The 15019-nt window shown below is 44.6% G+C and overlaps 1 protein-coding gene across 4 annotated transcripts in view; it reads right to left on the reverse strand.

Annotated features, from left to right (window-relative positions):
* Positions 1-15019, reverse strand: part of CLIP2 (CAP-Gly domain containing linker protein 2) — a 90759-nt gene that overhangs the window by 35661 nt on the left and 40079 nt on the right. For all 4 annotated transcript variants that reach the window (XM_057375536.1, XM_057375535.1, XM_057375534.1 and 1 more), the window contains exon 3: positions 4481-5019. In XM_057375536.1, the coding sequence (XP_057231519.1) occupies positions 4481-5019 (539 nt within the window). The remainder of the gene's footprint in view (positions 1-4480; positions 5020-15019) is intronic.

Genomic DNA, 15019 nt, shown 5'->3' on the forward strand with positions numbered 1-15019 from the left:
TGCCATGGGCAGGGATACCTTTTCACTAGACCAGGCTGCTTCATGCAGCCTTGCCTTGAACACTTCCAGGGWTGGGGCAGCAACTTCTCTGGGCAACCAGGGCTGCACCACCCTCACAGGAAAGAATCTTTTCCCAATATTGAACCTAACCCTACCCTGCCAGTTTGAAGCCATTCCCCCTTATCCTGACACTTCACATTCCAGTAAAAAGCCCCTTTCCACCAACATTCTTATATAGTGAGGAAAGAGCTCAGACTAGGAGTCCTAATGTTCTCTTGTCACCTGAATCCTGCGAACAGCTGGAACACCTGCACTTCGAGCTGCCTGTTGCAAACTTCACTGCCACACTCTGTTCTGCTATACTCTCCAATCATGACACAGCAATTGCTGGTCCTCTAATGGATGGAGATGTAAGCAGGCAATGGAATACTAAGAATYCTACCTTGAAAGAACTACAGAATTACATCCTTCCTTCTTTTCTGCCTCTTTAACAAGAAGAAAATATGCTTGGTGATTGCTTGTCTGAAAAGGCCACACAGGASCATTGCTGCACCTCTAGGACCCCACAAACTGGGAGAGCTCCAATGGTTAACCAGGAAAATAAAGAGCAGGAATCCTTCCTTCATGACCCCTTGTGTGCCTTTCCAGCAGTGAGGCTTCAGTCTCAGGCACTGAAATAGCTCAGGGACCTGGTGGCAGCAGAGCAGTGAGTTATCTCTGCCCAAGGAGAAGGGCTTAGGCTGCAATTCTCCTGCCCAGGGAGCTTCTCAGGAAATGATTTCTCACTTAGGTGGTTCAATGCTTTCTGCAGCTCCAGGCYGGTCAAGCAGGGCTGAGGCAGGCACATGCAGGGGGGATGCTGAAGAAAGGACTTGATTAGTTTATTCATGAGCACTGCCCATCATTTGCCAGGAGCCAGGGATTGCAACACACTGCAGGCAAAAACAGTTAGCAGCAGACAGAGGTCATTAAAATCCCAGGTTCAGAGGGAAGCCTAGGATGCATTTCCAGCCCAGGCAGCTCCACACAGTCCTGCCCAGCGTCAGCTAAGGTGCTGCTTCACCAACTCTCCCTGCAAGTGCTGCTGTTTCAGAGCATTTGCACTGGGTTTGAACACATGCAAGTTCCAGCAAAATCACAAACCTGGAATCCATCCAAAAAGTMTCTGGGGCAATAGCCCTCAGCAACTGAAGCAGCCACTGGGATATAACCTGGCCCTTAAACAGTCTTATTTATTACTACATTTCAATGCTGAATTGCACAATCCCAGTTAGGAGACACAAGGATGGCTGAAGGGCAAAATACCTATTGTAAGAGGATATTTTTTTTTTGTTGTTTAAAGTATTTTTGATTTAGGCTGACATGTAATAAAAGCACCCTTTTCCCCTCCTTCTTCAGAAAGCAATGCCATCTAAGGAGAATTAGTTCAGCTGCTTAGAAAGCTTCTCTACAAAGAATACAAAATACATTTTCTTAGGCAAAAAAGCCAGCAGAAATTCCTTCCAGGCAGAAAATGCTCCACTGCTCTGTTTCCATCCCTTCTTTCCCTGCAGAAAGGCAACAAGCCAGCCTCACATTAACAGTGCCTCAGCAATTATCCYGCTTCAGAAAGCCTCACTGTCACTAAAGCAAAGGTTAATTGTCCCACATTTATTTACCAGACTTCAAGAGTTGAGTTCTACAATATTAGGGTGGATTTTTCATCACTTTAATGCAATTTTATATCTCTGGGAGCAAGTACGAGTTAGAGTGCCAAAGGCAAATATTATCTAACTCTTCTAATGGAAAGTCACTTTTTGCAACTGCTGGAGAGYCAGAAAGGGTCTTGGAACAAAGTCACTGAAAAGCAAAAATATCTTCAAGCTATAATGGACTTTAATGAAGTAAAAAAAAAGGCACCATCAGGAAATGGCCAGACTGCAGAGAGCCAGGTGTCCATCTGGCCAACCCTTTAAGGGTCCCCCGTAACCTTGTGCTCCATCCAAAGCAATCAGTAAAATCACATGTCCCTCATTTGAAAAGTGGATCCCGTACACCTAAAAGCCACTCTCAAATTAAAATATACTCTTTCAGAAAAAGAAACACTAAGAGTAATAAGGACAACTAAAATTGTACCAATCTATTGAGGATAAGCAAAAATTCACTCAGGGAATTTGAGGCAACTCAGGTTAATTCACAATTATTGTTTATGTATTCCAACACCAAACATGATTAACTCCCATTAACTACCATGACATCTCCCATTAGTAAAATAAAAGCCAACTGCCAAGTCAAGCACATGTGAATGAACCATAACAGCAGATTATTTCTTCTTGTCAACATCTCTTCTTTTCCTGGATCTCTATGATTGTGTGCAAACAATTCCTGATGTTTMTGTAATCTGAGTATTCCTGCTAGAACCAGTGAGAGGCTAAGCTCATTCCAGGCTCGCTGTTTTGGAGCTACTTATTACACAAGAAACTTTAATAACAACTGAGGTGGAGAAATTAGCAGGCAGGGAGGGCAGGCTTTTAACGATGAACCCTCATTAAAAACAAGTAACAAACCCAAACCATTCCAAAACACAACTCAACAGAAGCCCAGGGCAGAGATGCTCCCGGGCTGTATTTTGTGGCTATGCCAAAATTCACTCTRTGTGGGCCCCACTGAGGTGAGCAGAGTGTTCAGGAAACAGCTTCTATCTTAGGTAGGAGGAGAAAGGGGTAATTCAAGTCTGGAAAACGTCATTCCATTGCTTGCCTGGCTCAGAAAGAACAAAGCCATGTTTACCAYAGATTTTATACTTTGCAGTTTGCCTTCCAAAACTGCTGCTTCTAAGATCAGTTCTCACCTGAACACTCCCCCCACTCCCTGCAACAAGTAAAGGAGAAAATGGAGCAAACCAACTGATCAAGAGGACAGATCCCCAGGTTCATTTTTCCCCATGTGTGGCTGCTGTGACAGACCAACATGAAACATCAGTGCTTGTGCAAACAGGGAACAGTGCTGTCACCTTTCCCTGCCCACCCTGTCCTGGGACTGCAGACAGAGCAGCAGATTTGCTGYCAGCAGGAATGGGGAAGGAAGAGAGGCCAACTGGTGAAATCAGGAAGCAGACAGACCCTTGAGCAAGCATCAGCTCCTGCACACATTTTGGGGAAATTTTTACAAAATAAAACTCTCTCACCTTACAAACCTACATACTCACACTACATTTACTAAGCACCATCCAGTGAGCACAAATAGAATCAATCTTCGCTTTCTGTCCTCTAAAAATAACCAAWTTTAATTGTTTATATTTCATATAACTAAAATAAAAACTATTGGACAACCCCTRTCCCAAAAGTACATTTGAGACTGGCTCTGACAGTTCCTGCACATGGTCCTGATTCATACTGACTGTGGAGCCAGTTCTACCAAATGCCTGTCATTTATCACATGTCCAGTCTTTCTGCCCTCCCCCACAACCACTGCTAGTACTGGAACCAGGTGCYCTARAAARGAAACAYTACATGGATAACTTTAGATGGGATKCAGATTACCCAAGATGTGCAAAGACTCTGTAACCTGTYATGGCTGTTGGTCAGAGTCACCCTYACCTTTTAGATCCAGGGGTATTAGTGGGGATAGTCACAACTGATCTGTGCTCAAATGCTTGGCTCTTCCAATATTTGATATCACACTATGTATCACACACACACTAACAAAACTAAACTCTCTTATAGAGCKGCAGGACATAATTTAGTCTTCCTATCTTTGATATAATTTCCTTCTCCATCATCTTTGCTAGGTTACAAATGATGACAATCCAGGTGGCAAACTTCCAGTATTCCATTCCTAGTGCAAGTGTGGCATTTTGGCTTAAAATCATCAGGTAGTCTATTTCAAATAATGAAAATAACAGAAATCAGATGCGAAAGACTCATCCCTCAGAACAGAGATCTCTCCCAAAGTCCTGACATCTTTTAAAAATTACTGGAAGTTCCTTTCTGTACAGGAAAGAATTTATCATATCTGACATAAGAAAACTGAACCAAGAGTGAACCAGCAGGAGAGATCCTTGCAAGTCCTTTCCAAGTATGTACAACCATGTGCAAGAAGACACTGCTGCAAACTCCTTGAAAACCCCAATAATACACTCCATTATAGAGTTTCACTAGAACAGAACACAATAAATGATTTTGYTTCTATTTCCCTCATGTTTCAGTTGCTCTGACATATTTCTACACTTCAGGACTTGTCCAACACAGGAAGTACTTTGGAACACATTCTCCTGCACCAACGTGAAAGAGAGACATGTCCAGAAGAATAGCATCCCAAATAACAGTGTAGAAGTTTGATGCCTACTGGGCCCAGGCATCTCCCAAGACCACACTCCATCCCACACATCACCACCAACCCTGTCCTCCTTTTGTCTCATCCTGAACCTGACCAGGAACACTCAGTGAGGGGACAAATCCTTGTCCTTTGCCCTTCCAGTGGGACCCCACAATCAACTCACCAGCACACGATCTCCAAGCCGTAAGTCCTTCTCCCCTTTTTTCACAGACCCACTGTCCGAGAGGTTTGATCCAGACTCGTTGCCCGTCTTCATGGCRCTGTTCAGGACACTCTCCCGCAGCGGGATCACGCGAGTGGACAGAGGTGGTGTRGCTGTCCCCGAGTGCAGTGACAAGTTCTGTGCTGTCAGGGAGTCCACGGAGGGGGCGTCGCTCCCTGAGCCCTCAGCCACCGGCTGCCGTGTCAGCTTGGACGGTCGTGTAAAAATCCCCTGCAGCGGCTGGCACTCGAAGTAGCGCACTCCTCCGACAGAGCCATCGTTCTTACCCACTGGGTCATCYAGAACAACTCCTGCCCACTGACCCGGAGCAAATTGCGTCTCTCCAAGGTACTGGATCATGCCTGGCTTYACTCCATTCACCCAGACACGTTCGCCCACCACAAAGTCTCCCAAGAAATCATCGCCCACCTCGGCAACCTTTGAACCCGACTTCTCGGCACTGGTGGTGGATGCAGTACCCTGCTTGTGCAAAGGTGAGCCTGTGAATCAAGGAAAAAGAGGTTTTGGTATGAGGAGAAATCCTAGAAGGAAGCCAAAACATCAGAAAAAAAAAGCATTTGCAGAAAGGAAACATCTGGGACAACAATTTAGATTGTCGGTTTACACCCTGTGAAGATTAAACCTGAGTGACCCCATTACTTACACACCTTCCTCAGCAGGAAAGCAATCTGTACAGAATCTCCATCTGCTGCCCAGTTTCTGCAGGTCTCAAGTAGAACATAAAGAAATAACCCCATGTCTTCATCCCCTTTTACAATACTGACCCACCCCAGCCCCTTCACTAACCCAGAGGGGCTGCACTAGTGTGGATAAGCTCAAAAGCACAGGAGTGGTGGCAAGTGCTTAAGGAACAAAAGGAGCCCAAAGAACTGCTGCTTTGCAGAAACTTGCCAGTCATCCTTTTACCCAAAAAAATACGTTAAAAAAATATGTATTAAAAAAAAGGTGAGGCACTGATGTTTTAGTACTTAGCACAATAAGAATCCCACTGAGTGTCCCACCAAGGACACTAACAGCTCCTATGGGACCACACAGCTGTCTCCACAAATTCCTCAGTTTTCCCAGCTGCTGCTGGGACCTTTRCTGGAACAAACAGAGCAGCGAGCAAATACCTGGGGTATGTTCAATATAAACAGCATCTCTCTAAAGAGGAAGCATCTACAAACCTTCATGCACGGCCTGCTAGGGCCACACGATGTACATGGAACTYAATATAACCAGCAACAAAGAGTACCCTTATTCCAAGATCAGTCTTCCAGCAATGCTCTCCTGCCTGGGGAAGGAAAACTGCAGGTGATGCTGGAATTCACTGTCCTTCTCACACTCTCCAGCAAAGTCTCGATCAGCCACTCTCCATAATACACAAGGGAACCCTTAAATATGTGACAGGTGCCTGAATGGGAAGAGGGTCAACCCAAGCAAACAAGACAGCAGTGACCCAACTCTTGCTGACCCCATTGTCAAACCCTCCTATCACAAACTTSGGGCTTTCCACCTGGGCCCTGGGGCAACAAATGACAAGGACATATAAGCATCATTAAAACTCCCTGAAGGTTAAAGGGGGATGTTGAGTAAAGCCCCCCAAAAAACCACAACAGAAACTGAGGAAATAAGCTTGAAAAATAAGATCCAGCAAGTCACATACCATGGACTTTCAGCCACCCTCAGCTCTCAGCAGCCCTGAGGTCTCAAGTGTGGTTCTCCCACACAGCTGGTGTAAAGGTTGTGTGCAGGAGACCTGGTCCCACATATCCTGTGCTCAAAGCTGCCTGGACTCTTCAGCCAAACTTTCAGCTGAAATTTCTGGGTGCCACCAACCAGAAAAGTCTAGAGCACACACAGGAAGAAATTTTTGTTTGCTGCCAGAGAAGACTGACAGAGGACACCCTGAGCAGCTGCAGAGACAAAGCCAAACATGAGTGCTTATGTGTAACGAACTGTGAAACTTGTTCAGCCTCAGCCATCACTGTGGCTCAGTCCACAACACTTCTACAGCTCTTTCACAAGTAATGGGCCTGACAGATCAGGCTTAGCTCCTAGAAAGCCTGAAAAACATAAAAGCCCTCAAAGCAACATACTTCAAAGCTTTGCTATAGGTCTAGCAAAGAGGAAAGAAAAAGAGCACCCAGGTAATAGCATGAAGAACTTAGTTCCTGCTAAATCATATATGTTGAGAGGGATCATATATGTTGATTTTGACACTTTGGTTCTCATTAGACTCCAGAATCAACACATGACAAATTTCTATGGCCACTAGTTTGGGGGCCATGGAAGTCAGGAGTACTTCTGCCCAGTCTGAGCCTAATCTGAAAAATAAGCAATCAGCAGTTAAGGTGTGATTGTACAAACCCCTCTCATGAACACAAGTGTCTCCAGCCAACTCACTGGGCTCAGTGGGGTGGAGCTGGAACAACTCCTGAGAAAATCAGCCAAAGGGGACATGCACACCACAATWCATGGGGAATGTTCGAGAAAATCCCATGATGGGCACAGGAAGAACAGCAAATACTGTCCCCAACTGTGTGAATACTATTCCCAACTGAAAATGTTGATTGCAATGGAGACCAGGGAGCTCCCAGCAGAGCTCAGCCAACTCCCARGGAGAACTTGCTCCTGGCTTCTGGGCCCTGCATTGAATGTTTCCTCAACCTCACATGTTCTTCATTCAGTTTTGGTGGCTTTTGGGCAAATTTCCGGCATTCAAGCTTGTGTCACTCTCAGTTTTGTAAGACAATGCCCCAAAATGAGCTCCATCAGAGGGACAGAATTATATCCAAGAAACAGTTTCACCTTAAAAAAATTAAACCCAAAGACTATAAAGATGCTTAGAGCTGTTGATCTTTACAAAAGACTTTAAATAAAAAGAAGYGTGAAGGAAACAGGGCTCTATCCATCTGAGCTATAAAAAAAAAACCATAGGCAGAAAATAAGGCCACTATTGTCATTTCAATGCTTAATAGCACAAGACAGTAATTCAGCCACATTAGGAAGTTATATTTTATGAAAACTCTAAGTTAACCAACCAAAGCTGGCTACAGGGCTTTATCACCAACAAGGTGTGTGATAGGTAGGACAATAAATTAAATTAGAAACACAACTTACACCTTGTTTTCACGCTTGGCAGAGCACCCTAACACACCGAGCTTGTGCCACTGACTGTGCACATGTATGCACCATGTCAAGGACAGCCAAACTCAACCTATTGCACAAGGAATTATAAGCATGTAAAAATTGAGGGGCTCTGCAACTATATTGAAAAAAAAAAAACCAAAAAAAAACAAACAAAAAAAACCCCCTGTTTTTCTAGTCTTACTGGAGCCTGAGTTTCAGCATAGTTCTTGATTTTGGGTGTTAGTTAATGGTCAAAATAAAGGTCGCATTAACTCTCACAAGGACTTCTGCAATGTGGCTGGGATAAGCAAACCCTTCAGCAGCAAAGCTCAAGCAAAGAAAGGCAGAAAGGCTGCCCAAGGCTGAACAAACAATGCAGCAGGATTTAAAACCACATTTAGACTCACTATATTTCACTGCAAAAGCAAAAACCGTCAAAACTGACATGGACAGAGAAAAAAGTARAGAACAGTTCATCAGCTTCTTGGTACAACATTGTTTTTCCCCAAAAGCCAAAATTTTAGTGGAAATTTACTCATTCTTGCCCATTTTACATGCCTGTCTGATAGGCAGGTATGCTGAATTACAATCAATTACATTAATTATTGTAATTACAATAATTAAGTAATTACAATATCTCAGGAAAACAATTCCCATTCCAGGCTCCCAAGCAGTGCAGGCAGAAGCATCATTATTTTGGAGCATGAGGTGAATTATTCAAAAGTACAGGGTGTAAGCAAGGAACTGCCTGAACATTCACCTTCTTTATTATGAGCACAATGTAGAAACTTGTGTTTTACATGGCTTTCATTACCCACACATGAAATAATAGCCACAGAGCAGCTAACCTGTGCAGCAAGTTTTCAGAGAAGTTAAGTCACCATGATCAACCTGAACTCATTTCTCTTGGCTTTACATCTATGGATCCATTTACTAGATAGTCAGATAGCTTCCAGAGTAGTCCAAATAGAGTAAGCTCTGATCCTCCCAGGTAGATATCTGGTCACCAGCCTTTCAGAAGGCAAATGGTAGCAATGAGTAACTTGACTTCAATCCCATGAGTATCTTAGGATAGCCCAAAACTGAGATCAGCTGATTGGACTGTTCTCAGAGACCTGACTTTGAGTCGTCACTCCCCAAATACCTCTTACAGTGGAAGAGAAAGCCACCCAAGAGGATTGCYGTGAAAGATTCCTGAGCTTTTCCAGCCTACAGTCACCTAAGGAGTTGGTCTATGTCTGTGTCACTTGGATTTACTCTTCTGAAGAAGAAAAGTCTTCTTGTTATAGTCAGACTCCCCAGATAAAGGCCAACAAGTTCMAAAAAAATCACTAAAAAACAAGTTCCAAGAAACAGCAGAACAACGRTACAGATCTCAGGTATGAAACTGAGAAGAGAAACATACCCAACAAACTGAGTATTTTCTACTCCAACCCTGCCAGTACCTGCTSATGCCAATCAAGAAGCCACAGGAACTCTCTAAATGCCACTTCTAGGCCTCTAACTCAGCAGCTCACCTGGAAGCCAGTGATGAGGAGAGCTCTTCCTGCTGGATCCAAGAGGATGCCCTGTGCAGCTCTGTCCAGCACARACCTCACTTGCTAGTCAGGACTATGACAGAAGCTCCTGTCTTCCTCCTCTTGCTGGGACCAGGCTCCAAGACACAACAAGCAGTGAGCAGGATCTCTTCCACTTGGCCTTTCCAACTTTACAACCCTATTGYGTTCATTGGCTGGCTCATTCTTATCGTATTAAATGGGCTTCCTGTAGGTCACAGCTTGCAGGGCTGAACAACAACTTGTAAAGTAAAGTCACACAGAACATCCAGGGGCCCATACCAACAGGCCACCACTACTTCAGAAACCAAATTCCTACCAGCCACGGGCTGGAGAGGCTAAAGGTTTAATTGAATTTTCAGCCTGATCACATGGCTGTTGTTACTGTATCAATGMAAGCCATGTGTCCAAAATCTCTGGAAGCACAAGGGCTTCTGCAGAAACGGCACAGACTTTCAGCTCTGGGAAACTGCTTCAGGAAGGAGTTCAGAGAAGCTTTGTACAGTACAGGAGCAAGAAATCCCCCCTCAAGAAAGCTCTGGAAACTAAAGCAGGAGGAAGAGAGCACTTACTCTGCAGCATCAGCAGGAACAGCCTTCTCTGCAGGATCCCTGACAAGATTCTCACCCTTGTCCTATGTTTAAGTTCCACTGAATCCACCCATTCCCTCACTCCCTCCCYGTCTTTCAATCTCCCACAGCACTCCAGTTGCTCATTTCTTATCRCCAGGCAATTAAAACAAAGGGGTGCGGAAACTTGATTCTAAAGGGGGGGATGGAGAGGAAGAGAAGAGCAGTTTAGCATGAGAAGCAGTGAAACAGTGAGTGTTGCCCATGTATTTCCTACTCCCTGCAGAACCCTTTTGTAGTCTGACTGCTCCCAAGGCACATGCCAGGCATCCCCAACTGCCAAAGGACTCAGAAATGCAACAGTCTGTTGTGTTGCCACGGGAATCAGGAGACAGGCAGTTAATTGATAAAATTGAAGCACATGAGATTTAAAAGAAAGAGGAAAGGAAAAAAAAACCCACCCAAAACTGGGAAAAAAAATCCCCCCCCCTCCAAAAAAAAAACGGGAAAGAAAAGAAAAAATAAAAAAGAAGAAAAAAAACCTGAAAAAACCAGAAGAGAGACTCCAAGCATCTTTTGTCAGGAAGGAGGGAGAAATAGGCACAAACTTGATGTTTACAGAAGAACTTTACTGTGCCCCTAAAAGAGGTCTTTTTCCTTTTCTATTTTCATTTCCAGAGGTTTTTACCCTCAAACATGACCTCATCACAAGACAGCCTGACATGCAGCATCCAATCCCAGCTACATTCCCTCTCCACGGTAATCAATAAGCTTTTCATCCACTACCCAGCACAAAAAGGTGCACCAGCCTGGCAAAACTGCCACTGTCACAAGACTGAYGACACTTCACCCACATGTCAGGGGCCTGTGCTTTAGATGCCACTAACCTGTGACAGGACAGCAAGTGGTGCAGTCTGTGAGCATCTCAAAATACAGACCTTGCAACCAAGGATCCAGCAACCAAGACTGGTTAAAAAAACTTCTGGTACCAGCTCGGCTCCTCCCAGCCAAGGCAGGACTTCAGAACAGTCTGCAGACCAGGAGACTGTAATGTCTGTTTGAAGCCAAGACAGATTTTGTCAGCTGGAAAACCCACTGCTAGCCTCAGGGGTGCCAGCTAAAAGGAATAATGTCTGGTTTTACTGCCACAGGGATTATCAAGACCTCGGTGGCATTAGAGCAGCCTGRCTCACTGTGTGGTTCAATGCTCAGATGATGAGGTGGGGATGACAGACACTSTCCCTGCTCAGGGCACCAAACATCAGTGGTGGATTACACTATCCCATCCAAAAGCCCACCACCCTCCACTGTGACCTGGAGGACAGCAGGGTCTTGTCCTTACAGCTACATAACCGCCAGCTCCTCGTGCATTGGTTTTTACTCATCTGTTTACACTGCAGTTACAATAAGCTTCTCAGGGTCTGCAATGCCATTTCATCTCCAAGCAAAACACTGCAGAACTTCACTGATGGAGCATAGAGCTTCCCCTCAGAGGAGGACAGTCCAGAGCATCTGCTCCCTACCACTTACAGTAACTASTCTAGTGGGCAAGGGAGAAAGAGGCACAACCTGCTGCACTCCAGGAGCTGCCACCTGTGCAGGGAGACAGAGGTTCTGTTCTGCTTCCCTTGGCAGCAGCAGCAGCAGGCACAGACAGGATTCCTCCTGTGGGAGAAGGGCTGCTGCCTGCTGCCTCCACAGCACTCAGTGATGGTGAGGCCTTGCCACATGGAATTTCTAGGTTCCCACACAGGGATTTGAGCTTCTGAAAGCAGCTTGGATTACATAAACATGATGCTGCTGGCAATCAAGTGAAAGCCAGCCTATTGCTGCGTCCAAATTCAAATTATTGAGCATAACAACAGAGCAGCTGTTTTCTGCAAGATTTATCACAGCCCTTTCAAGCTGCAGGATGAGAGAGAAAGAGAGAGGGAAGAGGTGCCTGCGAGAAAAAGCAATATTTTGCAGGCAATAGCCAACTGCCTGGCAGCACACTGTGGGAGGAAGGAGCCCCAGAGATTTATGGCTGACTTGGAAAAAAACGACTGAAAGCTCTGCAAGTTCAAAGCTGAAAAGTTGGGGCTGTGATCTGGCACAGAGGCAAGCTCTGCATCTGGCACCCTGGAAATCTATTGCCCCTGCTGCTCCCTGGAGTAACCCAACGGCATGGATATTAAGGTCTGATACAACTTCAGCATCCCTGGCTTTAGCTCCTTTGAAGACAGGACACACACCCAGAAATAAAACTACAATGAAAAGGAARACAGTAAGAATAAGAATTATGAATGAGAAGCAAAACCAAGTAAGGACTATTGCAAAGATGTCTTGCACTGAATGCAAGGAGATGCCCATTGAGACAAATATTTGCCTTCAGAGGGGCAGCTGGGGAGGGCAGTGAACCTCAAACAGACATCCCAAACAAAGGCKTTCTTATAAAGGTCTCATTCAGGATGCTGACTGGTACAAAATCTGCTCTGCCACAGGCAAGATGCACATTCTTAGTGCCCACTAGAGATGGGAGGGATGGAGGAGCTGGGGGGTTACCAGATATGCTAGATCAAATCCAGCATAATTCTGAAAAGAAACAAACAGAAAAGCTCTATATTTATGTGTGAGGATTTAAAGTTTTTTTTTTTTTTTTTCAAATAAACAACAGCATTCAATGACATATGCAAAACAGATTAGTTTTGGCAGCACAGGGCACAAGGGAGGTGAATGACTAGTAGAAAATGCACAAGRTGTCTTTCACTGAGGGATAATTAAGTTGCAACATATGGGGGGATCTATTAATCTTAAGATTACAGTCCTAATTTTTATGTAATTATTATTTTTAAAACCGTAAGTATATTCTTTCAACGTTCACTTTTCAATACTTAACATTTCAATATGTTAATTATTTAACATTTTTCAGCCTTAAAACAGGGCCTATATATCACATCTCTGGAGCAGCACCTTGTTTTCACAGAAAATAATGAAAACAAATATCCCACAATTGTAACAGCATTGCAAGTTTAACAAAGATTGGAGCACCCATATCCTCTCCCTCAGCATGCACCACCCCTCATCTCTAGAAATAACTTAGACACATTTACAAAACAAGTATTTAATAAATGCTAGGTTACTATGTTAAAGTAACCCAGGGTGTATTACAAAATAACATTGGCTCTATTCTTCCTTAAATAAATAAAAAAATAACTTCAACTAGAGAATACTCCACTTAGAAGCATTACTCACTTATTCACATGGCTTATTCTGACTAGAAAATACCATTTTCCATTCAAGCAAGCCCTTAGCTGTAAAGACTTACTAAGTTTTGTCCCACTAGCCCCATAGCCAGTCTGGGTTACCTCRCCCAGACCACTGCAAGTAATGAAAGACTTAAGGGCAGAAAGGAGCATTAGAAAGCAGATCACCATAACCTGCGAGATGGTCCTGAGAGCAAAAACACCAACTGGGGAGGGTGGTGGAGAAGGGGGAAAGGCAAATACTTACAGGGAAGGCTCCTGCCCGGCACAGGGAGCTTCCTTCCAGCAGCCTGAGTGCCACACAACTCCCTGTGAACGCCAGCAAACTCTTGCACACGTCCTTGGCGGCAAAGCTGCAGTCACACCATATGTTCAGTTCTCTATAAATCTAGCACAAAGCTGACTTCTTGGAGCCTTTTCTTTTCAAAGAAGCATGGAGAAGCTCAGCAAAGAGCTCAGCCTAAACGCGCCATGCCCACAAATCCCAGCACACACACACACACACACACACACACACACACACACACACACACACGTGTGCACAGTTGTCCGCAGTTTCTTTGGCTGTGGGAATCTGTAAGGCACAAGTGTGGTTTGGGGGCTGCTGCGATGGAAGTGAAGACAGCTGCTCTCAGTGAGCTGATCCAATGACAAAAAGAAAGAAAAGGAGGCAGACACTGGTCTTTAATGAGACATTTACAAATTATTTCCCAGGCAGAACACTGGCACTTGCACAGAGAGAGGAGCAGTCTTGGGACACTTCTGAACTGGAGAAATTTATCTTGAGCACCAAACACTATAAAGAGCAGCCAAGCAAAGCATAGTGCWTTCTCTCCACCAGAAAAAGTAATTAAGCAGCAGGGTTTTGAAATTTCACAGCTTTTTACATGCAGAAATTTTGCTCAGGCATCAATCCCACACACAACCCACTTGGATGGACTCTGGGACCATTCCTACAGCAGTAACTGAAAGAGATGAGCAGCCAAGCAGTACATTGCTCAAGCAGGTGCACACAGAAAGGCACTGACTTATTCATTCAGAAATGATAGCATTAATTGAGTCCCAATCAAAYGTAGAATAGAAGGTACCAAAAAATKAGCCTGGCTTTGTCCAGAGAGCAATTATTACTTTCTGATCAGAYAGGAGTCAGTTTAGGAGAACCCAGCAGGTCCCTGTACTGGGAACAAAATGCAGGAGAAGTTGCTGTATGTGCATAACTCAGGGTGTTTACACACAGGGCACAGCCATGCACAAGCAGATTGACTGAAGCTCTAACAATCCATGGGAAAGAAAAGTTAAATGACAGGAGAGAGTCTAGYTTGACTCCAACTTTGGCACAGACTGCCTGTGGTCACAGTATTTACTCCAGCTTTGGAACAAGCATTATAACCGCTTGTACATCCTCCCTGTGCTCAGTGATCTGCTTACCCCAGTCAGGTCAGATTAGCTCAAGTGAAGCACAGTATTTTCCCTGGTGTGACAGGTGATGAGCTGTGCCACTCATACCTGTGCTCCCACTGCRCTTTGAGTACTGCAGAGGCCCAGCTCAGGCTTAAAGCATCCTTTATTCAAGCCAGAAGTACTTTTGTGCTACTGGAAGCTGCAAGCTCAGGCACCAAGTGTYCTGCTGGCACCTGGGAGTCTCCCCATGATATGGGATAGACAYGTAGCAATAGAGCATAGCAGTAAGATCTTCCCCACTCCCCCTCTATTGACAGATAACCACTTATCATTTCTACCTGCTGAATCTCAGAAATATTTCTTTGGTACAACCACAAGCTGTGCTCTGACTTTCTAATTTTACTTTGCTCTGCTTCCCTCTGGCAGGAGTTTGGATAATCTTCACAGCAATTGCTCTTTACAAGAGCTGCCAGCCTGCAGCCACAAAAGGTGTTTCCTCGTGCCCTGTCTGCARCTACTCTTGAGGGGAAAAGTGAAAAAATGTAACACCTGACATGTAATAATGAARGAGGATGCTTTGTTAGCTCCTTATCTGCA

This window comes from Malurus melanocephalus, unplaced genomic scaffold, assembly GCF_030028575.1.
Source record: "Malurus melanocephalus ecotype Western Australia unplaced genomic scaffold, MMel_1.1 scaffold_251, whole genome shotgun sequence".
Classification (NCBI taxonomy): Eukaryota; Metazoa; Chordata; class Aves; order Passeriformes; family Maluridae; genus Malurus; species Malurus melanocephalus.